At 38.4% G+C, this 27125-nt stretch overlaps 2 protein-coding genes across 2 annotated transcripts; both read left to right on the top strand.

Annotated features, from left to right (window-relative positions):
• The first annotated feature begins 1638 nt into the window (after positions 1-1638).
• On the top strand, positions 1639-16162 carry kcnj16a (potassium inwardly rectifying channel subfamily J member 16a). Its single transcript, XM_060889599.1, has 2 exons — positions 1639-1761; positions 13434-16162. The coding sequence occupies exon 2, from the start codon at positions 13443-13445 to the stop codon at positions 14562-14564; it is 1122 nt and encodes a 373-aa protein (XP_060745582.1). The 5' UTR covers positions 1639-1761; positions 13434-13442; the 3' UTR covers positions 14565-16162.
• Positions 16163-19576: 3414 nt separating this feature from the next.
• kcnj2a (potassium inwardly rectifying channel subfamily J member 2a) lies at positions 19577-26487 on the top strand. Its single transcript, XM_060894700.1, has 2 exons — positions 19577-19751; positions 22756-26487. Exon 2 carries the CDS (start codon positions 23018-23020, stop codon positions 24299-24301), a length of 1284 nt encoding a protein of 427 aa, XP_060750683.1. The 5' UTR covers positions 19577-19751; positions 22756-23017; the 3' UTR covers positions 24302-26487.
• The last annotated feature ends 638 nt before the right edge of the window (positions 26488-27125 follow it).

The raw sequence follows: 27125 nt of genomic DNA, 5'->3' as shown, positions 1-27125 counted from the left end.
ATTGCGTGAGTGAATGAGAGTGTGTGTGTGCCCTGCGATGGGTTGGCACTCTGTCCAGGGTGTATCCTGCCTTGATGCCCGATAACGCCTGAGTTGACCTGAGGTAGTTTGGATAAGTGGTAGAAAATGAATGAATGAATGAATGAATAATTGTATATAACTGTAAATTAATAGCTTACCCTAATTTATCTCTCTATACATGTATACACTGTGTATTGTATATTAACCCCCCCCCACACACACACACACACACACACACACACACACACACACATATAACATACATATATGTGCACCAGGCGATATATAAGGAACTAATATGTTTTGCAGACATTCCACAACATTAAACATAAGAATGAATGGATTAAGATATTATCCATGTTGAAATAACTCAAATTTAATAAATAAAATTAATACATTTTTGTTGTTTTTTTTCTCAAACATTTGTTCCTGTTCACCCACAGTTCTTCAATTACTGCCTATAAATACGCTCTATAAATGAATCCAATTTTTTTCTCAGGTGTCAGACTATTATTGTTACATGTACAAAGAGCTTCTCACAGTGTAAATTTCTTCGACACCTAATCCGTGACATTTGTACAGATTCTTAAACTTTATGCTACAGTTCCCAATCTGCACATTTAAAGAAAATGCACACATTCAACAGTTTTTCGATGCATGTCAAAAATACCCTTTAGTGTAATAACATGCAAGAACATTTTCATTTGCACCAGGTGATAAAGACCCAATGGACACAGACTTGTATCATATTTCCTCCATGCATAAAACAATGCATCCCTCTGCTGTGTACGAGTAAAGCTAACCTTGTTTCCTGAGTAAACAGAAAGACAAAAGACCTCAATTGCTGAAATCTGATTGAGGGACTACTCAAAAGAAAGGACCAATTTGAAGACAAGCACTCCCAAGCTCTCAGGTGTCTCTTGGATTAGGGCATTAACAATAGACACACACATTTCTTAGTCATTCCAAGCACGATTTTCCTCTCTGTTGAACAACTTGGCAAGAGGACTCAAGAGTAAAAGCCCTGTTCTTGAAGCGTTGTTTACTACTATTACTACTACTACTACTACTACTACTACTACTACTACTACTACTACTAATAATAATAATAATAATAATAATAATAATAATAATAATAATGCACAGTTGTAGTTCCACATGTACACCATTATTGTATGATTGTCTAGCCCAGTATTTAATAAAGGCTATGTTGATGAGTTCCAAGCCCATATTACTCCTGCATTACCTTCCTTCACCCTCATCAAAAGTAATCACATTTTTGTTTTGACAGCTATACCAGAACCATTTCCTTGTTTTCTAGCTACAGTTCTTGAAATGCTTCAGTTGTTTATAAAGGACAGGTTATTGTATGATGGAGGACAAAGTGTAATATTAGACATACTGTAAACAATCTGTGCAGGCACATGCAGTTTGTCTTTCATGCCTGTTTCTAAAAAGAATTCAAGTTTTCCTATTATTTTTATAATCTACTGGCATAGAGGTGATTGTCCTGACAAAAGAGATTCAATTTGTGTACACACACAGAAATGAACACATGCTTGCACACAAAGAAAAACTTTCACCCTCTTTGACATGTGAGCCAGTTTCTCAGTAAAGGTACAGGTGGGTTGGTTCTTTCACACATTCTTGCCCAATCCAGCCTCTGTTGTTGGAGATTGAGCGTCGTCTTTCTTACAGGTCCTCACACCTCATAATCTGCAAGGGAGAGAAACATCTCAGGTAAGCCACTTCTTCTCCTCTCAAAGGTGTGTGTGTGTGTGTGTGTGTGTGTGTGTGTGTGTGTGTGAATTTCTATATGTTTTGATGTCTGAAGACTTTGCACTTCTGCAGAAAAAAATTTAAGTTTTATTTTAAGGACACTGCGAATTAGAACAAATCAGCCAAGCAATAAAACTGTCTCAAGCATCAGCTTGTGACCAAGAAATTGACCCACGGCCTTAATAAGCTGTGGATTGCGGTTGATTGGCATTAGAAAAATTGTGAGGTGCGGTTAAGAATTTGTATCCAGCAAATACTCAGCCCAGACGTCCAACACCATTCTATATTCTAGGGGTTTGTGGTTTCTATTTTCCTGTTGGAGTCAGGATGGGAATCGGATGTGGTGTATTTCTGTGCATGTGTGTGGCAATAAATGCCCTCTCTGTAGGCTGAGGGCCATGGGTAGATTGCCTTCAAGATGAAGAGACTGCAGTTTAAGCCATTCAATCAGAGAAAGTCACAGACTAACAGACAGTTCAAGGTCTCAAAACAAGACAAGGTTTTCGGATTGACATTTACAAATGTTAATAACTTAAAAACAACAATTGTAATATTTAGTGGTTTGGATATTAATAGTAGCTTAAAACAGCCAAGTGTTTTACAGCTTTGTAAAAATACTTATAGCAAAATAATTTTTTACCCATTATATACAAGTCAAATTTTTCATACAAGTGATTTGTTTTATACACCATAAATCTTATCGAATACCACAGAATGCCACAAACCAGCTTGTGTTCTGAATCATTCACTGACATTCATCATTATTTTTCTGGGTTTTTTTTTTCATTTTAAACATTTCTTAACCATTCAAGCTTGTGTGTGTGCATGTGCATAGCAGAGTCTAGTTGTCTAGAACAATTACACGTCTCTTGATCTACAATGATTATTTTATTAATTAATAAGGCATGTACAAGCCAAAAATCACGTAATCATGCTAGAGCAAATCAAGTCATTTAATAATCATAGCTACTGTCAATCTACTGAAATTAAACAGCTACAACAACAAAGATTATATCATTCATAATGACAACAATGAAATGAATGACAAATTAACACGCTATACTTCAAAATACTTTAAATCATAGATGTAACTATAGTTGTATATGAAGAATGTGGGTATATTTTTTCATTCATTTATTCATTCATTCATTTTCTACCACTTATCCGAACTACCTCGGGTCACGGGGAGCCTGTGCCTATCTCAGGCGTCATCGGGCATCAAGGCAGGATACACCCTGGATGGAGGGCACACACACACTCTCATTCACTCATGCAATCACACACTACGGACAATTTTCCAGAGATGCCAATCAACCTACCATGCATGTCTTTGGACCGGGGGAGGAAACCGGAGTACCCGGAGGAAACCCCCGAGGCATGGGGAGAACATGCAAACTCCACACACACAAGGTGGAGGCGGGAATCGAACCCCCAACCCTGGAGGTGTGAGGCGAACGTGCTAACCACTAAGCCACAGTGCACCCCCGAATGTGGGTATATAAGATTCCTTATTTATGTCAAATAAATTGACATATTTCAATTATCAATTCATATTGTATTAATGAGGTGAGACGTGATGCCATATGCACTTAATTATATGCTAAATTAACTCCCATATCAGTCCCTAACAGTCTGTTTTTCTCTTTGAATTCATGTTGCGCAACATCTCACTCTGCTAAACATAGCCTTTACGTTCTAGTGCATGACATCCTTTTGTTGGTAAAACTTTAGCTAAATAATTTGCACTTAACTTGCAGATCACTGAAACAGTCAAGGTCAGAACGGGTGAATCAGGACCGTGGGCAAATCATGGTATGTTTTTAGTGTCTGTGAACCCTGAATGGCTGGAAGAATGTTGCTTGTTCAAAGTGGGCATGTAATGGACTTGTAAGAGCCTGAAGCAGTACAGGAAACATAACGACAGTGCTGGAGCACTGAATACTGCCATATGACCCAGATGACCAGGAGCTGAAGGCCATGTTCCATCTCACTTCCCACGAGCGGCAGGGTGTAGAGAAATCAAACGGCAGACAATGACTGTATGAAATGAAGGGGTGGGTCGTGCATGCATCGATCATAATTTAAAGAAGGTATAGAATCTTTCTGAAACACTACCTGTCAATGATTTGTGACTTGTATTTAGAATCAGGTTTTGGAGAAAAAGGGAGAGATATTCACATCGTGTCAGCGTGTAATTGTGCAATGTCTGTTTGTGTCTATATACAGTATGTCTGAACATTTCATTTAATTCAATTTAAATTTATTTGTATAGCGCCTTTAACAATGGACATTGTCTCAAAGCAGCTTTAAGATAAGAATATAAGAAATACTGCAAAAAGTACAAAAGGTTTAACATAATACAAGGATTTATACAAAGATTCAAGATTAATATTAGACTTGTTTTTAAATGTGTTTGTATTTATCCCCAATGAGAAAGCCTGAGGTAACTGTGGCAAGGAAAAGCTCCCTTAGATGGAAGAGAAGGAAACCTAGAGAGGAACGAGACTCAAAGGGGAACCCCTCCTCTTTTGGGTGACACTAGAGGCTGTGATTATAAATTGTTATAAACCCCGGACAGTGTTATTAGGAATAGTGTCCTTTATACAATCATATACACTCTGACAATTGTGTATTGATTAGGACGTTGTTGTCCTCAGAGACCACATGGAGTTGGTAATTTCCCTTTGAATGTTTACAATCAACAAGAAACGGAACACAAGTGAAGTTGGCACAATCCCTAGATGCCACGGGATGGGTAGAAAAAGAGAAGAAAGTGGAGCGGAATTAGCGTAGCTGCTGTTCATAATTCATTCATTCATCTTCTACCGCTTATCCGAACTACCTCGGGTCACGGGGAGCCTGTGCCTATCTCAGGCATCATCGGGCATCAAGGCAGGATACACCCTGCACGGAGTGCCAACCCATCACAGGGCACACACACACTCTCATTCACGCAATCACACACTAGGGAATGCCAATCAACCTTCCATGCATGTCTTTGGACCGGGGGAGGAAACCGGAGTACCCAGAGGAAACCCCCGAGGCATGGGGAGAACATGCAAACTCCACACACACAAGGCAGAGGCGGGAATCGAACCCCAACCCTGGAGGTGTGAGGCGACGTGCTAACCACTAGCAAAAGTTTAGCCTCTAAATACGAAAACGCTCTACCGCCTTTAGTAGATTTTGACATTCTGGAAACTACAAGAAGTCCTGGGTTTTGTGATCTCAAAGAGCATGATGGATTGTAGCGTGTTAGAAGACTTGTACATAAGTAGCGGCAATTTGAAATCGATTCTAAATTTAACACGTAATTGAGTAGAGACGAATAAACATGGACTGATGTGTTTTTGTATACTCATGCAGCAATCATGTGTTAGAAGAGAGTTAGCAATTTGGCAGCTAATGGCAAGACCAAATTAGGGAGAAAATATATCACTATATAGGGAAACATGGAATTATGCATCTCAGAAACTACATACTGTACCAAATTCCCTTTAACTGAGCAATATAAATAACTCATCTCGGAAAGAAAATACTTCCTCCAGGCTGTCAGAACTGTTCAGCAAAAACTTTGTACTACTCCTTAAAATAAAAGAAGACAACCTAATTCAGTAGACGACAATCTCAATATCAATCATATGGATGTATTGCAACAATAAAAATAATAATTCATTCCAATGTTCTGCCTTTTAAACCTTAAGAAACCTAGGAAATCCCTGCGGCCCATAAAAAAGTCTGATGTGGTTTAAAAATCCTAGTTAGTGCATTTAGCACCAGTCCTACATGGGACATCTGTATTTAAAGCACTTAAAGCATTGCCAATACTTTGGAAAGGAAACTCAACACTGTGTATATGAAATGCTACACTTGACTACAGCTGCTGCTGTTAAAAAAGCCTACAATGCCAATCAATAGAACAGAGAATGATCATTAGTTTGAATGCCTGCTAAATTTGAAACCATAGAATGTGGGTTAATGTGCTGCACTGGAGCTCTAAGGATGAAGCATACAGCTACCAATTTATTTAGCAATGTGCAAACTGTATGCTGAATATGACACTTGCCTCAAACTATAGCAAGGAGTATCTCAGATGTGTTAATGTGATTTCAAATACTGAGACACTGTTCCCTATAAAGGGGGGCACGGTGGCTTAGTGGTTAGCACGTTCGCCTCACACATTCCAGGGTTGGGGGTTCGATTCCCGTCTCCGCCTTGTGTGTGTGGAGTTTGCATGTTCTCCCCGTGCCTCGGGGGTTTCCTCCGGGTACTCCGGTTTCCTCCCCCGGTCCAAAAACATGCATGGTAGGTTGATTTGCATCTCTGGAAAATTGTCCGTAGTGTGTGAGTGTGTGAGTGAATGAGAGTGTGTGTGTGCCCTGTGATGGGTTGGCACTCCGTCCAGGGTGTATCCTGCCTTGATGCCCGATGACGCCTGAGATAGGCACAGGCTCCCCATGACCCGAGGTAGTTCAGATAAGCGGTAGAAAATGAATGAATGAATGAATGAATGAATGTTCCCTATAAATATGGAAAATTGTATAGCTAATATAGTTAATCTCGTTCAAAAATAGTTCTGTATGTGTGATGATTTGGACATACAGTTTGCATGATGCTTAACTGGATATCTAAAAACCAGGGCTTTTCAAACCAGTCCTCATCACCTTCCAGAAACACTTATTAAGTAATTTCAGCTAACATCAGGATTATACATCCAAACATCTGAACCCAACAGGGAAAACTCCCGTACAGCACACGATGACCGACGTCATGTACAGCACGTGATGACGTCATTACAAAAGATGGGACACAAAGGTGATACAAGAAGACACCTGTTTACAATTTTTATAAATTAACTGCGCATCTTACTGACCTGCTCTATGTCAGTTAAGACGCGTCTTTACCAGTATGAAGTGGGACGGATACCAGGCTGACATTCTGTCTATGTCTTCTGAGACTATGCTGCACAATCTGGCAGACGAAGCTTTGACTCTGTCCAGGAAAAAAGGGTCTACATTTTTCAAGAAGCAGAGAGTCGTGATCTGTGACCAGTTGTGTTTTCTGTCATTACTGTTTTCATATTAATATCGTTTTTTTGTTCCTACATCAGCGCTCTTGATCTGATTTGCACTTGCCAGTTTAGTGCCAGGGTGGGGTTAGCTTTTAGTACAGTGCACGCTAGTTGTGGCTTGGCTGCAATAGATCTGTCTTTTGCCTGTGGATTGCACTTTGGGCTGCTTCCAGTTTCCATCTTTTCTGTTCACTGCCCCGTCTCACTCCAGTTGTGTGTGGAGTTTCCTCGACCAGCAATGGGCCAGAATTCTGTATTCCACCTTGATGACAGTCACTTTACACCTCGCCAAGGAGTGTTAAGCCATCGGGGTTCTGGATCAACACAGAAGCTAGGGGATGTGGGTGGCAAGAAGAGAAGGCAGCCAAGCAGGAGTCGCTCTGTCTCAGCTTAGCAAGTGCTTTATATTAGATTACATGCTTCTACGTAAAAAGATCCATCTTAGAGATCCATAAGCCACTTTAAAGATAGAGGTCATTTACTGTATGAAATGAAAATTTGATTCCTTGAATCCCATGACTGTGATTTAAACAGTCTCCTGACAATAGGGTAAGCATGATTTTGTTGCGTGACTTGGGAGACTAGTCTCATTTTTAAAATATACACTAAATTCACAAAGTACTTACAAAGTCGTGGTGGACAGACAAGTAGCCCAGGGACAAGAAGATTTCTTTTCTCGGCTATTGGTTTTATATTTACTAGATGGAAAAACTAGTAATACAATTGATAATTTACTAAATAGCTTATGAATAATATAATTCATACTCAATCGAAGGGGGCATGGTGGCTTAGTGGTTAGCACGTTTGCCTCACACCTCCAGGGTTGGGGGGTCGACTCCCACCTCCGCCTTGTGTGTGTGGAGTTTGCATGTTCTCCCCGTGCCTCGGGGGTTTCCTCCGGGTACTCCGGTTTCCTCCCCCGGTCCAAAGACATGCATGGTAGGTTGATTGGCATCTCTGGAAAATTGTCCGTAGTGTGTGATTGCGTGAGTGAATGAGTGTGTGTGTGTGCCCTGTGATGGGTTGGCACTCCGTCCAGGGTGTATCCTGCCTTGATGCCCGATGACGCCTGAGATAGGCACAGGCTCCCCGTGACCCGAGGTAGTTCGGATAAGCGGTAGAAAACGAATTAATGAATACTCAATCAAAACTCAATTAGGTTTTCCAAACAACCAAAATATACTGTAAGTCTGTGCTGAACACTGGAACTTCCGAATTTATAATTTGCTAGCAAGCAAAGGTATATTCAAGCACTCTAAACCTGCAATGATATTATAAATATGTAATAAAACTGAGGGCATGTGATATGGGGATGCAGATGTGAATAAAAATGAAGCAAGGAAAGTAATAATTGTAGTACTGGGGTAATAATTATCCTAAATATGCTTCAAATAGAAGACACAAATATTAACTTTGGCATGGAATTAAAGGAAGGCTACGCAGAATAGAAGAAGCGATGCCATGCAACAGCTAAATATTCAGCAACCTGCCAAGATCATGCTTTGTTGCAAGGAGGTTTGTATCTCCAGGCAACTGATCTATTATGATAAATTGTATTGACAATGAGTGCAGAAGAAAGCAATAGTGGGAAAGTAAAGAAAGTCACAAATGGTAAACATTCCCAGATTGTCTATCTTAAAATAGACCTGGAAAGGAAGGAATGAGTACTCGTCAACTGAATGTCAGACAGGAATACAACCCGAACACATGAATAAAATTATGACAGAAGGAAAAAACACTGTGGAAAAATGAGAGAATGAATGAATTCTCTCTATCCCCTCTGACCGCTGCCACTACATACACATACACACACACACACACACACACACACACACACCATATTTACTCACATACACAATACACCGTTTCTCTTCGGACTACTTGTGTACCAATAGACGTATACAAACATTTCACACTTTTCTAAAAATGGGTGACGATAGTCAGTGTCCATCAGACAAAGTTGTCAAGAAAGGAGAGAGGGAGAGAAAAAGTAGAATAAGTCAGACAGATCTTTTGATACATAGCAGACAATTTCGCTTAATTACCTTTTTCAGCAATAAGAGTAGGAAAAGCAGGCGGAACATTGGGCATGCCAGGATCGGGTGAGTGAAAGGCCATGTGGTCCACTCAGAGGCAGCATGCCTGCATCTGAACATAGCCACAGAGCTCTGGTGCCGGCCAGCAGCGAACATGGCCTGCTCATTTATCTGTCACTTCCAGGCACTGTTTCATGAGAGGAAATGGAAATAAAATTTTATCTGTGCGACTGTAGTGATTCTGGTCTTGTGGCCTGGTATAAGGCCAGCTGGGAGTGCAATCAATCACGGTTGCTAGAAATGAATCCTATAGCCATCTTAAATTTCTGTGGGCTTGTTGTAGAAAATATATGTTCACGTTCGTAACGTCTGTACTGTATTTGTGTGTGTTTAGTGTGTTTCTGTATGTATACCTAATTTGACAAGGCATACAAGCAAGTTTGTGATTTACCTTTGAAAAGCAGTGTTAACAAATATGAACATTTGGACATGTTGAACACAGTTTATACTGTAAGTACAAATATTAAGGTGTGTGTACCCACCTTTAGAAATCAGTATTGGTACATAAGAATGTGTGTGTGCCTGTCTAAACTTACCTTTGAAATCCACTATAACACATAGTCACTTATGAACATGTGTGTATGTTGGGCAAATGTATGCGAGTTTACAGTATGTATACGCATGTGTACTTACCTTAAATAACACATAAATATATGCAGGGCTGTCAAGTGTCACGCATTGAGAGTGACAGTCACGCATTTGGGTCTTTTGTCACGCTCTCCCGCCACACATCGTATTTCTCACGCAGAAAAACTGACTCGCTCATTTCTCACTCAGTGAGAAAAACTGACTATTTATCATATATTTAATACGCCGCAGCGCCCAAAATGTATCAGTCCGCACCGCTGTCTCTATGGAACCGGGCAGGAATCAAGCGCGTCTCCCCTGGAGTTCTTAGTCGAGCCTGACACTTATCAGCCAATCAAAAAAAGAGGCGACACAACAGCCAATCAGAAAATAGCACTATTGTATCTGGGTAAGATTTAACGCAACAACCAATGAAAAAAACAACATACAGTATTCATTAGCAAGGGTATTTTTGATGGTCGTTTTGAACAAAACCTCAACACAAAACAGCTTGTCTTTGGACGGGACATTGTCCTCAATCATGACCCAAAAAATGTCTGGGCTTGAGCTGAACTGTTTTAAATGGGAGCAACATTACAAATGATAAAGGAGTCCAAAAAGGCAACAAACACAATAAACAACACCAGTCATAATCTCTCTCTCTCTCTCTCTCTCTCTCTCTCTCTCTCTCTCTCTTTGTCTGTGGGGCTGTGGCTGCAGGGGGCTTGGAGATGTCACGCTTGCCTGTCTTCAAAACTTGAGAGCCCTGTATATGTCTGTTGGGGTGGATTAGGTTGTTCAATCAACAGGTCATAGATATTAAACGTTCACACAGTTTTAACAATACTCAAGTTAAAAAGACAGTTACTGCAATTTTAAAGGTCACGATTTCCTTAAAAATGCTGCAGACAATATTAAATATAATTGTTTAATATGCTTTTCTCTACTTATGACCCATTACAAGCATAATACAGTAAATGTGCGGCAGCTCTACGTAGTTTTCTGAAATCTATGTATCTTTTAAAGGTTAAATTTATTTTGCTGAATATAATTTTAAAGCTATAAACAATTTATTCAAGTTGAGTATGGGAGTGTGTGTCAGACCAGTCCCCAAGTGTTGAGGAGGCTGTAGGTTTAAGGTACAATACTGTGCTCTGTATTATGTGTTTGCACTATTGTGAAGGCCTTCTGTACATTTTCCAGACAGCAAGAGGGTGAACAGTATGTGTGAGGGGTGTGTGGGAGCATCCGCAATGCTGTTGGCATTGCGGAAGTAACGTGTGGTGTAAATGTCTATAATGGAGGGAAATTAGACTCTGATGATTTTCTCAGCTGTCCTCACTGCAATACGTTGCAATGTCTTGCAGTCCAAAACGATGTGATTCCCAAAACAGGCACTAATGCAGCTGTTTAGGATACACTCATTCACTCACTCGCACTCATTTTCTACCGCTTAACCGAACTACCTCGGGTCACGGGGAGCCTGTGCCTATCTCAGGTGTCATCGGGCATCAAGGCAGGATACACCCTGGACGGAGTGCCAACCCATCGCAGGGCACACACACACTCTCATTCACTCACACACTAGGGACAATTTTCCAGAGATGCCAATCAACCTACCATGCATGTCTTTGGACCGAGGGAGGAAACCGGAGTACCCGGAGGAAACCCCCGAGGCACGGGGAGAAGATGCAAACTCCACACACACAAGGCGGAGGCGGGAATCGAACCCCCAACCCTGGAGGTGTGAGGCGAACGTTCTAACCACTAAGCCACTAAGCCACCGTGCCCACTGTTTAGGATACAATAACAAAATATTACACTTTCTATCAATAGAAGCAGTGGTAGTTAGTAATCATGAAAAAAATGATTACAGTGAAATAAATCTCTTATTTCTAGACAAAAATAGAGTTACAAAAACAGAAATTGAGGGTGAAAGAAACGAGAAATCTAAGAAGAATAATGCAGAGTTTTTTTGTTTTTCACTTTTCAATTTGTTAATAGCCATGACTCATCTTGTTTTCATGTTTTCATCATGAAACCTGTCATTCTATATAATTGAATTATATCAACTTTATTTTTAACAGATTATAAACATTTGAGTCATGATGGGAAATTAAAGACTAAGTATGCATCCAAACTAAGATCAACATCCTGTAAACGTTTTTATTCTATGATTCACTCTGTGAGTCATAACTGATGATGAACAGTGTATCCTCTCCATGCATATCATATACAGCATTTCTTAGATTGATTCCAATCGGGATTTTACGGTAAGACCTGCGGATACTGATTCAACATTAAGGGCACACTACAACCTAAAGTAGGGGTCACAGTAACTTTGCATAGTGGATGAAAAAAAAGTATGTACACCCCTGTTATAATTGCAGGTTTTTGTGATCAATCATGTCCTATCTTTATAACATGAGAGCAAGTAACACAATTCAGATAAAAAGTAAAAACATATTTTTTACAATTAGTTAGCTTTGACTGGACCGTTCCAAATGTTTATCTTTTTTTTCTGAAGTTATTCCTTTGTTAACTTGGATTTGTGCTTCAAACATTATCATGTTGGAAGGTTTTTTCTTTATTTTCTGCTGTCTATCAGATACCTGCAAGTACCCAAATAGATTAGATTTTGTGCGCTATCCATGATTTTCTTTATACAAAGTAGATCCCCAGTCCCGGCGTTGACTGATACTTTCAGACAATGAGATTAAGTACTTTCTTTTTCTATGCAAGTCCTCATGCGTACAACTAATTTTTATTTGGGGTTCTTCAGAATGTTGACAGGTGTAGAACAATTATCGTTAAATATAAGTTAAAATGTGTTTAGTTCATTCTGAGCACAGTCACCTGTCTGTTTATGTACAAGTTTATCATTCATATTTGTCATTCACATTCATTTTGTTGGTTTCTCCATCACATTAAAGGTCATAAATATCTCACATTCATTCATTTTGTTTTGTTTTATTGTCACAAAAAAAGACAATTTTAATACGGTGTGCAGACTTTTTAATGTATATCATGTCTCAGTAACTCCTGAAATCATTCCTGATTCCATTTATTTTGGTGACCTTCTAAAAGTCTTTATTTCCATTAGGCCTGGTGTTAAATCACTGTAGTGGAATGGCCAGAGCTCACTGACTCTTCCTTTATTCCACAACAACCAATCCTGATGATGAATGCAAAGATTCATTCATTCATTGATCTTCAGTAAATGCTTTATACTCCTGAGGTCTGCAGTGGGTCCAGAGTGTATCTCTTATAATCTCTTAAACGCTAACACTTAAGGAACACTAATTAAAAACCTTCAACTTTCTCCACATGCTCTTGGAGTTCTTGGAGCAATTTCATTGCACCATCTAAAAAAAAAAAAAAAAAAAAAAAAAAAAAGTCTGTAAGTTTAGCTAGGATAAATTGCTGCTGTGTGTGAATTGGTGCTCTATAATGGATAATGGATGGTCCTCACCTCAGACGCGGTGTTTATTAGGCAAGTTATGGCCCAGATCAAAACTGAACTAAAGAAATTATGAAAAATGAATGAATTAATCTTTTAATATTTAAAAAAATAAAAACATATTAAATGGAAAAAATTGAATGCAGCCATATCCTTGTTTCACTAGAACCAGACAGAATAACTACAGGCACCATACAGTGTTATTTGAGAATCATTTAAAACAGGAGTATCCAAGCCTGATTTAGGAACCTGCCAAATCGATGTCTTCAAGAGTACATGAATATGAAATCCAGGTGTGTAAAGCTGAACTACTGCCTAGTCTACAGGGCAGTATATTTCCAAGACACCCAAGGTTTAATCTGATGAAGGTCACCGTGTTACCCCATCAATAGCAATCCCATAACTCTGACATGAGTCTATTTATATTTCCTTATTTTAGGCCGGCAGCATGAACTCGAGAACGGTTCAAAAGCAGCATTACTCCAACGTAAAATTGGATGATGGCTACTGCTTCACAAAGAGGCGTTATGTGAACAAAGATGGCAGCTGCAACATAGTGTTTCGCCATGTGCCTGAGGAATGTCTTTTATATGTGACAGACATCTTTACCACACTGGTGGAGATCCGCTGGAGGGCCATGTTCTTGACATTTGCCCTCTCATATATCCTGTCCTGGCTCTTCTTTGGGATCCTGTTCTGGATTATCGCACTGATCCATGGTGACACGAGGGACCCAAACAACGAGCCTTGCATCTATGAGGTAAGAAGCTTTACAGCAGCCTTCCTCTTCTCTCTTGAGACACAGACTACCATCGGATATGGCTCACGCGGCATGTCTGAGAACTGCATGCAGGCCATCGTTACTGTGACCATACAGGACATCATCAGCGTCTTCATAGACACCTTTGTAATTGGGATCGTTGTTGCCAAAATGGCATCGGCCCGGAAAAGAGCACAGACAGTCGGATTCAGTAATATTGCCGTGATAAACCTTCGTAATGGGCATCTGTGCCTGTCATGGCGAGTGGGTGACTTCCGTAGAAACCACCTGGTAGAAGGAACCACGCATGCCCAGCTGGTCAGGCACACAGTGCATACAAGTGGTCAATCCGACCTAACCTATCATGACCTTGAAATCCAAAACAGTCATGTCATTCTGGCCACTCCAGTGACTATCATCCACAGAATCAATGCCAGCAGTCCTCTACATAAAATGAGCCTGCAAGATCTACACAAAGACTGCTTTGACCTGGTGGTGACTTTCACATACACAGATGACTGCAGTGGGATTCTCCACCAATCACGCACCTCCTACACTCCAAGTGAAATTCTGTGGGGTCAGCAGTTTGAAGAGATGGTGAGGGTTACCCAGAAGTCCTACAGAGTGGACTATGCTCTCTTTCACCTAGCAGTTAAAGTCCCAGTTACAGAAAGCAGTGCTGAAAACAATGAACTAAAGCATCCTTCAAGCCGTAAACAAGACCAACAAATGGGCTGTTCTCTGGCAGTGGAGAGTGAAGAAATCTTAGGTCAAAACAATACTAGCCTTACTATTCAAGAAAAGCTATAACAAACCATGGTATCTATAGAACCTTGCAGTACTTAAGGTACAATTAAGGGACAGTAAAGCTATGTATAAAATATACAATAAAACAATTCAAAACCTTGTAGCTAATGTCCGTCGTATACACGTGGAATGTTAGATTCAGGTGTAAGTCATTCAGGATTTTTCTTAAAATAGAATTTTATAGATAGAACCTGCAGACCATATATGTGAAATAAATCTAATGATTTGTGTTATTTATTTCTTAGGCAATCCAAAGTGCTGTAGGACGATATATTGATTATGCTTTATCTATTAAAAACATGTACAAACATGCTTGACCATGAGTCTTAGTCTCACAAGCTTTGCTATATTATGACAGAAACATCGTACATATCGTAACAAATCAGCTACTTTAATCCTCTGTGAGACTAACTGGATTTGCGGGGCTTTAGTGCTACATGTCGGTCATTTCAGTTCCATTTGCTAAATAATGCAACAAGGCTAACATTAAAGTGAACTGCAAAATATCATCTTACCACAGCAGGGAAATTTAAATTAAGTGTAGCAGAATTATGTTTTCGCTTTTGGTTTCCTCCAGAATCTTTGTTATGACATTATAGCATCTATTCGGATTGCAGTAAAATAACCTTTATAACTAAAATACTGAAATTTCAGAATATATTTTTCATGTTTTCACCAGGAAACTATAATTCATGCTTTTTGTCTACACCACACATACCTGTTGATATTGCTTAATGAGTATTATTACTTTATTTGTATGAAATCGTGTTCTTTTGTAAAATGCCTACAATCGAAAGCTTTAAAATAATATTAAAGATTATGAATAATGTCAATTTTATATGTACTAATTTAAGAAGTGACATCTGTGTGCAGTGAAAATGTACATGACCCTATAAGTTCTTTAAAATGTCTCTCCTTAAGCCCATTTTATACTAGACCAGGTACATCTTCAGTACCACTGTTATACTGTATGTACATTTCTAATGCATTTCTTATATTAAGATATAAAATTGCATTTGTACTCTGGGTGGCCACTCAGTAAAAATCCAAACTTAATTTTGTTAATAATGCAAAGAACAGAGACGGTAGATGGGAAATGTATGTAAGGAATATGTCAAAAATAACACACAACAGGACATGCTGTTATAGAAATATAATACAGGATGGGGTGCTGTAATATTCCATAACAACCAATTTGCTTACAATTACAATATTTATTTTATAATGTTTTATAGTTATATTTATTGTTGAATGCCCACACAAGACTCGTGGTAATTTTTCATAAATTATGAAATCGCAGCTCACCTTCCTCTCTTTATTCCCTGTTTAAAAGTTAATAAGAAGCAAGTTAATAAAAATACAGCTTGTCACGTTGTGGAAAAACTGGAAATCTCAAACACAACCTGTCCTGAAGACTTTCCCGTGGCAGTAAATATACTGTTTGGAGACTCCTTCCATAAATGTTAAATAAACATCAAACTTAACTCCTTACAGAAAAAAGCAACAATGACAATTTACGATCAATTTATTAGTAGCCTTAAATTGTGTGGACCTTCTGCCAAGTCACTGTGAATGAATTGTTGCCATAGATGTAATAATGTACGGTATTAAAACAAGTGCGTTAAGACAAACCTCTACATGCAATTAAAACCAAGGCTACTGACAAAGTTGCTATTATAGAACTTTAACAATTTCTGACCAAAATGACTCACGAATTCAACAGCACTGTGGTATAAAGGGAATTAATGAAGGGATGTTTCATGTGTATTCTTTCTCCTAAACTCCAAATATATGTAAATTGTCATCACTTTTATATTTTATACACTTAAATATTATATAGTTTGAATAATATTATGATCATTGCATGTCACATAAAGCTTATTTCAGTAAAATGATCCAGTGATATCTGTATAGATATCGGTGCAGATAATCAGAATCAGAAATATGTCATTTATTTGTGTTTACCTCCTTTCTAGTCTATTTTGATTTAGGCTACTATTCATATCCACTCCTTTCTCTGTTGTTTGTCCAGCACTTCTCCTCTGACTTGTACCCTGTGACATGTAAATGAATTAAGTGCAAATATCTTTACAAAATATTTGCATGCATAATTACCAGTTAATCACAAATAAATCTGATTCTGAATTGATATGATTCTGATTACAAATGTTATATTATTTACATAAATAAATGATCTCATTTCATGTATGATAAAATTAACATATGAAGTCTTTCACTTGTGTATATATATATATATATATATATATATATATATATATATATATATATATATATATATATATATATACATGTATATGTAACATGTAAATATACATATATGTATATATATGTAAACTTTTTCTACAAATGTTAGTATACACTCAAACAGCATGCTAACTTAATAATTATTGCTGCTATATAGCTAGCATGCAAACCTGAGGTAAACTTGAGGAAAAATCAATTAAAGTAAACAAAAGTATTTTCACAAATGTTAAAGATCGTAAAATTCTTTAAAAAAAAAATCTAAGGAGAGCTCGTTATTGCTTCATTAGTAAATAGCTTTCATACCAACTGACAGGAAGAAAGATCGCTAATAGCTAAGTAAGCATAAAGGACTAGCCACCTTTTGGAGTGGGTTTAGTCCAACCATGTGCGTGGTGCAGGGGTTAAGTTTTAATTTTGTAATTTTAGCAGCCTTTGAATAAAATTGTTTTTTACAACATATTACAAACAATCCCTAATACCTTACAGAAATAAATGCATCGGACAAACGAGGAAATGTTAATATGAAATAGAAATTTTGGATTAAACTAAAAACCTTGTCTCATCCATGCAAAATTAAGTCCCGCCCTCTAGTAAAAATAGCCAATCACTTTGTTGATTAAGAAACTAGCTGGCCTATTAGAAACTGACATGAGCATATATTTGCCAATTGTCTTCTTTACGATATAAAGAATTAAAAATTGTGAGTTTTACAAGCACTTTAACAGATAAACACATGGTTTAAAAACATTTTGTTTAAACAAACTATATATTAAAAAATATATAATACAAAAAATCTTTGCTCTATTCAAATCTATATAATGTTTTACAATATTGCATTAAAGATACATGTCTACAATAAAGATTCATGTAAAAGTAGTTTAAGCTAAAAGGCCACTATATTTTTATGGTTACAGTTACTTTGTTGAAGAAAAGGATCAGATACATAATTAGATCTACAGGACAGGTAACGTACATTATTTCTAACAAAAATCTACATATTTACAGTGTTAACAGGATCATCGCTTTTACAGTCATTTCTGGCTGACACCATCATAGTCCTCTCTCAGATCTATTCCTGAAATTTGGCAGCCTGTGTTCATGTAGACTGGATAGCAGATGTTTTTAGGAATCTTCTGTGAACAGTTTCTCCTCAATTGGCCATGGCTTTGAGAGGACATCAGTAAATACTAAAGCCTCCAGGCCTCCACCTTGTGGTTAGTAACAGCTCTTGTCCAAGCATCGACTCAAATCGACCTGAAAGGCAAACACCAGCTCAGAGCAGACAGCTAAAAATAGGTGCTATTATTTATAGAGTGAACAAGAAAGGATCTAAAAATAAGCGCTTCGAAAACAGCTTCACAAACACAGTCCAACACGCCTCATTAGCTTATGATTAGTAAGCAGTGTGACATTGCAACCTTATTCAAACAGAAGCCGGTAAGGGCAGGAGAAAAACTAGCTCATTCCAGATCAGGATAATTGATGGATCCTTTAAAAAAAAAAAAGCACATCAGCACAAGTGTTGATTCTTAATTATTACTGTATTGATCTTATACTGATTAGAACTTGTGAACTCCACATTGACCTGCTTTTGAAACATGCTTAAAACCTGATCAGCATTCAAAATCTGTTTATGTACAAATAAATATTCATAATTTTGCATTGTTTGAAATATTATTTCATTTACTCTGAGCAAATAAACATTTTTGTAACATTACATTGCTAAGAAAGTAATAACAACATGTTGAGCGTTCCGTATATCTGAGCAAACCTTATCAAGTTTGAATAAAGACGATTAACACAAATGAGAACTAACATGAGATCTAGGCTTATGTGTTGACTGAAATCGATATAACGGTTTTTACGTGGCTGAAGCTCACACCGTTGTTTATCTACCAGCTACATTATTCTACTGTTTATAGTTGAAGGAACGATCTAAAAACGATAATGTGACTTTCTGACTTATTACTTCAGTAATAGAGTTGCAAGCATCCTGTTGTCACACACTATAGGCAAACATTATGCAATCAAAGGGGAAAATCTCAATTTGGCCAATATTGATGTAGCCCTCAGGACTGTTTTTCCTCGTCACTGTACATGTTGAAATGGAAAACAATGTACATGATGATCTCTGATTATATATAATGTCATTCGGTTACACTGTGGAGCTTCTGTCACTAAAACAAATTCCTCACGTGTGAAAACATACCTGGCAATAAAGCTAATTCTGATAATCTGATTAACTTTTGGTTTGTTTGTTTTTGAACACCCAAATTATGACAATTTACATATTAATTAAGTGTCACTAAACTGTCACACACACACACAAAAAAAAAACAACTTTTATTTACAGTCTACAGTAAACACATCTATGATCAGAACTGCTGCAAGTGAATGAATCCCTTTCACGTCTCCTCTTGCTCTCTGGACTTGTCTCGTCGAAGCAGACGTATTTATACGCTTCTCGTGGTGACGTCACGAAGTCTTCTGATTGGCTGGTTGAAGTTCAAAGGATGGAGACTCGAGCCGGCTCCGTACAGACCGCATTGATTGGTTGGTTGTCAGCCGGAGCAAAAAGAACCGGTCTTTTCATCTTAGCCTGTTGTAATTGGCTGGTGGTGGAGGAGGACGTTGGGCTATCTGGTATTTAGCTTGATTTGATTGGCTGGATCTGAACAGGGGGCGGAGTAGACCAATGTTTTCTATTTAAATTGTTTTGGGAGCGCAGACTGCTGAACACATGAGTGTAAGCGCGTGTTAGGATTCGGCTGAACACGTGGGTGTGTTTAGTTTATTTTATAGTAACATAATCCACGTTTTGTACACAGATGCAGCAGACATCAATGGGGAAAAGCTACACGTCTATTTGGATTTACCGTGTAGAATGATTTTTGTTTTGTCTGTTTAACTACAAATGACCATCAGGTAAGAGTGAACAAATATAAAATAATAAACATTTTTAGGATGTTTTTATGTAAGTAATTAACCTTCATGTGCGAAACTGTCATCCTTATATATATATATATATATAATATGTGTGTGTGTGTGTGTGTGTGTGTGTGTGTGTGTGTGTGTGTGTGTATGTGTGTGTGTGTGTATGTGTGTGTGTGTGTGTGTCCTCATATTATGCAAATCAAAATAAATGTAAATATATTATTTATTTAATTAAAAAAAAAAAAAAACTAAAGAAAACAAGTGGCATTAATATATCATTTTAGCTCATTATTATAATATACTATATAATCATCAGAATCAGATCAGCTTCATTTCCAGGCACATGCGAGGAATTTGTTTTAGTGACGTAATGATGTATAATATGTTAGATTAATATATGCCCACACTAACTAACTATGCATAGATAATAAATAAGTCTGAATAGATGAAATAACATCTGCAGTTTAAACCACACACTCTAGTAAGTAACCAACATGACTGACCAGGGAAGGAAAAGGAGCTCAGAAATGCACTGCACGAGAAAAATGTGCAGAGTTTGTCTTCTGCTTTGCACCTGTTGGAGCTCATAGAACATTTGGACGTTTCCAAAGTAGATACATTCCTGTGCAATTACAGCTTAAAAAACGCACAAGAGATATTTTTAGCGTTACATGATTAAAGTTGCGCGTTACGCGGTGCGGTTATCCGGCCAGAGCGCACTGCGCGCACTTGCTTTGTTCTTAGTGGACATCTAGCAGGATAAGCCACATGTTCAAGGCAATATTGACTCACTCATGCATAACTTCTCACAGTGCCAAACAATGCATGATGTGCCTTTTTTAGACAAGTGAAGGATAAGCGGCTGATTCTGGAAATAAAGAGCACACAGTCACAGAAAATCGCCTTCGAATTGTGGGCTCACATTTTCCACTGTGTGTCTCTGTTCCACGCGATTACAGTAAACACTCCTCCTAGATATAAACATTGTTATATTACATTTCATTTACTCAAAGAAACAGTCCCATCTGTCAGTCTGACCTTATGCGTTGCCAGGTGTTTGATCGTTTATCCAGTACAATATTTTCTAGCATTTCCATTACCAACCACCCAAATTCAAAGATCACCTTTATCATTGTGACAAATCATTCTGAATCATATTTAAGCCATTAAAAAGCTATTTCGGATGTGTTTGCTGAGCTTGGACACGATAAGATCAGTACTAAAATCCATACTGACCATTATGGACTACACTGTAATATGGTACAACTTTTATATGAAAATGTGAATTTGGTGTACCTTTAAAAACAATTATGTATTTTTTTATTAAGGGAAAGTACAAATGATTTACTGTGGAAAGTAAAACCCGAGCAACGTGGACAAGGACCCTTGTGAATGCATAAACAAATCGTCCATGTAGTCACTTTATTCCCTCACAAAATCAGATTCTTTGAATACTTGAATGTTCTGTAAATATATATTTATATTTAAGTATTCAAGATGAATCTTGCATCTTTTCTCATAACCGGTTGCTGTGGGATCGTGTTAAAACAGGTAGAGCAGACTAAGAATCATAATGAGTGATGCTAGAGCGCTCACAGGTCTAGATCCTACTGAGCTGAGAGATGATGAGGTCCCGAAGGATGAGCTCTTCAGTCCCATCTGTCTCACTGCACTGCTCCAAGCAGAAGGAAAGGATCACAAACTATTGCTTTGTCCTGGTGTTTGTGGAAATCAAATTGGTTTCAGATTTGTGTTCATTATATTATATGGGAAATATCTCAGATTAAGCCACTGTTCTAGACTGTTTAGAAAAGCAGCAAGTAAGTCAGTAATTGATAAAGTACTGGATGGCTCAGTGCTGGTTTACGCTTACTCATCTAGCCCACTTAACACTGTGGAATGACGGTGATGAACTCATCCAAACTTGGCTACTAGAACACAGCCACAACTCCACATTGATGAGAACCGATCTCAGGCATGATATGGACCAGCCCAAAAATGCTGAACTTGGGCCAGATCCAAATTTTCCAAATTCTAAGAAAACCTAAAATGTGGCTGTTCCTACTTCAGGCTCTTTGGCCCATAATCCAATTGTCATTGCCATCACTGGCCCTTATTTTGCCTGAACTGAACCATATTTGGCCCGGAATAATCTGCTATCTGGGCAGGCCGGCATACTCAAAATAATCTGTTTTAGAGTGTGGTTGGAAAAGTTTCCAGGACTCTGCTACTGGTTAGAGAAATCCAGTCAGTGTGTACCAGTGCACTGGTAAAGGATGTAGTCATGCAAAACATTTTCCATCTTCCCTGACTGTGTGATTAGCAAAGTATGCGAAAATGGGCATTAATAATGCACCAGTGAGCAGTAAGGCTGGTGGAGCGTGGAGAGAACAGGTTGACAAATACACTGGTGGGGCATTAAAGTGCTGCAAGCGACTGCTGGAAAGCAACATTGTGCTTCAGGGCAAGTAGAAATTCCTATCCATTCTGCTGCTGAGGCCATAATTGTAGCAACACATTTATTGTTTGTTCCAAGGGTGGAACTGTACATAATCTTAGACATGCTCAGTCAGCAAAATGCAATGCAGTGCTGATGTGACATCAGCCATATTTTTTTTTTTTTTTTTTTATAGGAGCCAAGCACTATAACTTTAAGTCAAATGTTGAAATTGTCTTAAATGCAGTGTTGCCAAAAATGACAGAGCAAACCTGTAGAAAACTACCTTACCATCACTTATCTTTGAGCAAAATGAGCTAAATGTATTCATTGGTATTTTCTTTAGCACTAACTAAAATATTTTTGGCGAATCCTGCAGTTCTGACCAAACTGAGTCGTTGTCTTCTGATAATCCTCCTTTTTTTGTAGAATCCTGTATCAGCATCAGATAAGACTAGCTGTTCTTAGTTTAATCCAATGCTCAAATGTCTTTAAATGTTGAGATATATTTAGCAAATTGAAACTAACTGTATACCTGCATTTCTTGTTTTTTGTTAGAACACTTTCTTGATGAGAACGAAGTAACAGATGACAGCAGAGTGATCAGCCAGCACACACTAGGCTCTGCAGACCTTTCTGTCAATCAAAAGGTCTAACTGGAGCAGAGTGACGCCTGTTGCGTCCCTCTCTAAACAGTCCCCACCATTTTCTTCTTGTGTTGGTCTCCGTGAGCGTTTCAAAACTGTTTCTCCAACGCTTCTTCCAGAAACTCAGACTGTTTTCCAAAGCAGAAGCAGCACAGCCCTCCCAGACAGAGGTGATGGGAAGTGTGCGGGCTAACCGCTACAGCATTGTGTCATCAGAGGAGGACGGGATGAAGCTGGCCACTATGGCGGTGCACAACGGCTATGGGAACGGAAAGAGTAAGGTGCACACTCGGCATCAGCCCCAGAGCAGGTTTGTCAAGAAGGATGGACACTGCAATGTACAGTTCATCAATGTCAGTGAGAAGGGTCAGCGTTATTTGGCTGATATTTTTACTACTTGTGTGGACATTCGCTGGCGCTGGATGATCGTCATCTTCTGCTTGGCATTCCTGCTGTCGTGGCTGTTCTTCGGATGTATCTTCTGGCTGGTGGCAATCTTTCATGGAGACCTGGAAGGCAACAGTCCAAAATGTGTATCGAATGTGAGCAGCTTTACTGCAGCATTTCTTTTCTCCATCGAGACACAAACCACCATTGGCTATGGCTATCGCTATGTGACCGACGAGTGTCCCATTGCTGTCTTCATGGTGGTCTTTCAGAGCATCGTGGGCTGCATCATTGATGCTTTCATAATCGGGGCAGTCATGGCCAAAATGGCCAAGCCTAAAAAGCGAAACGAGACACTGGTGTTCAGTCACAATGCTACCGTGGCCATGAGAGACAGCAAGCTGTGTCTAATGTGGAGGGTTGGCAACTTACGCAAGAGCCATCTGGTAGAGGCTCATGTTCGGGCTCAGCTCCTTAGATCTCGTACTACAGCAGAGGGGGAATACATCCCGCTGGACCAAATAGACATTGATGTGGGCTTTGATAGTGGCATTGACCGTATCTTTTTGGTTTCGCCAATAACCATTGTCCACGAGATTGACGAGGACAGCCCTTTTTATGACATGAGCAAGCAGGAGCTAGACAGTTCAGAGTTTGAGATTGTGGTGATCTTAGAAGGCATGGTGGAAGCAACAGCCATGACAACTCAGTGCCGTAGCTCATATCTGGCCAGTGAGGTCCTCTGGGGACACCGCTTCGAGCCAGTCTTGTTTGAGGAGAAGAACTACTACAAAGTGGACTATTCACGCTTTCACAAGACCTACGAGGTGCCCAGCACCCCGCTGTGTAGTGCCAGGGACCTTGCAGAGAAAAAATACATCCTTTCCAATTCCAATTCCTTCTGTTACGAGAATGAGGTGGTGCTTCCAAACAAAGAGGAGAAGGAGGAAGAAGATGGGGGTGGACTGGTGCCCACGAGCACACATACTGACACTGGCTCAGACTCTGACCACAATCAAGCCAGTGTTCCCCTAGAGTCACGGCCGCTGAGGCGAGAATCCGAAATATGACTGGATAGGCTTCCTGTGATAAGACCAGTAATTGCCTGTTGGGCAAATAGGCACATCGCGCTGAACTCGGGTCCTGGAGGGATGCAGACTTAAGCTGACGGTACAGCTTCAAGGAGGAGTTAAGAGATGAACTGATTAAGAGTGTTCATGATGAATATATCCAGTTTATAAAGAGGCATTGCACTGAAAATTAGTGCACATAAAGGGGTGGGTGGGTTTATCCAGTTATGCAACACTACCTTTTAGACCATTGCTCTTCGATGGCACACAGTGGAGAGGATGTAACTGCTATGTAAAACTTGAAAATATCGGGCATGTCTTCCTGCGCATTTGTCCAGAGGCGGCAGATTGATACGAATAGGCTAAAAAAAAGTGTTTTAGTAAAGCGTGAATGAAAACAACTCTTACTGACGATAACGTGTGCATGTTTACCTTTAATTTATGCCTTGTATTACATACCCAAGCATCGCTGATGTAGAAAATCTTTACTTGCCAGATAGGGCAGTAATCTAACGAAAGCTTTACACCTGTTCAGTACAGACAGATGTAAGTATAGATAAATTCCTCTGTTTATAGGGACCTATCATGTTGTATAAATATACAGAAGTCTAATTTTTAACATAAAAACGATAAACATTGGTTAATCTATTATTTAACGTGTTACCATTTGTACCACCTGTCCTGTTATTAGCATGATCTCAAAGGCCTCGGTTGGTGTCCGAGGTATCCTTGAAACGGTCCTGTTGGGGACTTCTGATTTAGGGGTGTGTGTATGTGTGAGACCTGTAGCCACAATACAAACAGTTTACTTGCTATTAATGTAACGAGTAGTTTGCTCTGCATGGGTCATTTGGGCTTAATTGCAGGCTTGGCAGCAGGTTTAGGAGCTGGGGGAAATGCAAGGAACATGCCTGTTTACAGTGGTAATTCCCACAAGGTCAGACCGGTGTCAAAACCAGACAAAGCAGTCATCCCATCCACTGGGGAAGAGAGGGTGAGAATGCGCTAATGAATGTTTTTCCATACATGCTGCTATGTTGCAACTTATAATAGGGTTCTGGAGAAGACTGAAATATTTTAGAGTATTCTAACCAAGGCATCAAATTATTTTAAAGATATTAGACATGGGTCTACAGGACAAAAAAATATTTTGGTGGGATTTTGGTTTTGTTTGTTTTTCAGTACACATGCTTGTTTTATCAGATATTTTTTTTCATATTCAAAGCCAAATGTTTTTTTAAAGAGCGATATCACAGAGATCATGAGAAAAAAGAAGGCTACAGGGTAGTCTCTTGAGAAGTCTTTATCCCCTAAACAGTGTTATATATTATATTATATTATACTATATGATATTATATTATTATTAGTTCTGCCTAAGTGTTCCAAGGTTGCTAGAAATGTGTAGATTTGCATACAAGCAACTCGTATGAATTAAAAATATATTTTTTTACGACAAAACCTAAATGTTCAATGTGTAAAACTGCACTGTATTGTATGGCCTTGAGATTTAAGGTAGCTAATCTTTGTAGAATTGGATATGAAACAGCACTGTTCTGGTTCTTACCCCTCCGATTTTTTGGTATTTTTTATTTTTTTTTTAAATTTCATGACGTTCGAGAGCACTAAGGTCTATCTTTACCTGACAAACTACAGTTCAACCCGAACGGCTCATTTTCCACATGCGCCAAGTGGTTGAAACCTGTACGACTGAGTAATTAGACCATGATCAATTCACCAGCACTGAGCTCAGGACGGAACATAACCTGAGCTGTCACGTTATCAGCCGAAATCATGCTAATGAAACCAGCCTCTCTATATGTCAGGAAGTTTTAATTGTAGAGCAAATGTTCTCCAATGCTCTCTAAATGGAGATAATAATATTCAGATCAACAAATGATTGCTTTATTTTAAGTGTTGCATTCAAAAAGCATACAAATTAACATGTGGTATCTGCTTTTGTGTTTGCTTTGCGCTAGGTGTTTTTTTTTTTTTTTTGTTTTTTTTTTCCCCATTTGATTTCTGTGCATTTATCTGAAAAACCAACACTAGGTTATTAGCCACAATCTATAAACCTGAAGAATGCTGACCTATCAAACTGAAAAGCCCTCCTCAATGACCGATGGCCTCGTGCATTTTATTGATGGTTTGTAAATATGCCAGTACTTTTTTGCAGTCTTTTTTTTTTTCTATCAGTCTTCCTTGTACTGCAGAAAACAATGGAATGTACAGATTTTTATATTATAACTAATATTATTGAAGTTATTATTATTATTATTGTTGTAATAATTATTGTACATGCTATTTTATTTCTGTTTTTCAATAAAATATGAATGACAAATCAAACAAATTGTTGCTTGACTCTCTGTATGCTTGTAAATTGTCAAATGTTTTTAGACTAGCCAAAAAGTATTGGCTAACGAAAATATCAAATCATTTCCATTCAACTGTAAAAACAACTGTTTTGTTAATCTATTTACTTAATTTTTCTTTAAATAAGTTACTCATTTTATTAAATAAATGTATTTCGTTATTTAATTATTATTATAATATATAGATATTTTATTATTATATTATATACAGTATAGACACTGGAAGAAATGGGCTTCTTCGTACATGCTGCTATGTTGCACATTCTCAATGTGCTTTTAAAGAAGAAAACATGAGAATATAAGCTAAGCTCTTGAAAGAGAAGTTTATTTGATCATTAAAAAAAAAAAACAATTAAAATGTTTTTTTTGTTTGTTTGCTTGCTTGTTCCATGGTCCCGGGTTCGATCTTGAGCTCAGGTGGTTATGTGGCTACCCTGAAATACTTTTAACTTCTT

The sequence above is a fragment of the Tachysurus vachellii genome, chromosome 2 (assembly GCF_030014155.1).
Source record: "Tachysurus vachellii isolate PV-2020 chromosome 2, HZAU_Pvac_v1, whole genome shotgun sequence".
NCBI lineage: Eukaryota > Metazoa > Chordata > Actinopteri > Siluriformes > Bagridae > Tachysurus > Tachysurus vachellii.
The sequence above is the reverse complement of the archived record's forward strand: the minus strand, read 5'-3'. Positions and strand labels throughout refer to the sequence as shown.

What these genes read in the sequence shown, in the direction of transcription:
- kcnj16a (XM_060889599.1), top strand. Translation starts at nt 13,443, where the DNA reads ATGAACTCGAGAACGGTTCAAAAGCAGCATTACTCCAACGTAAAATTG.
- kcnj2a (XM_060894700.1), top strand. Translation starts at nt 23,018, where the DNA reads ATGGGAAGTGTGCGGGCTAACCGCTACAGCATTGTGTCATCAGAGGAG.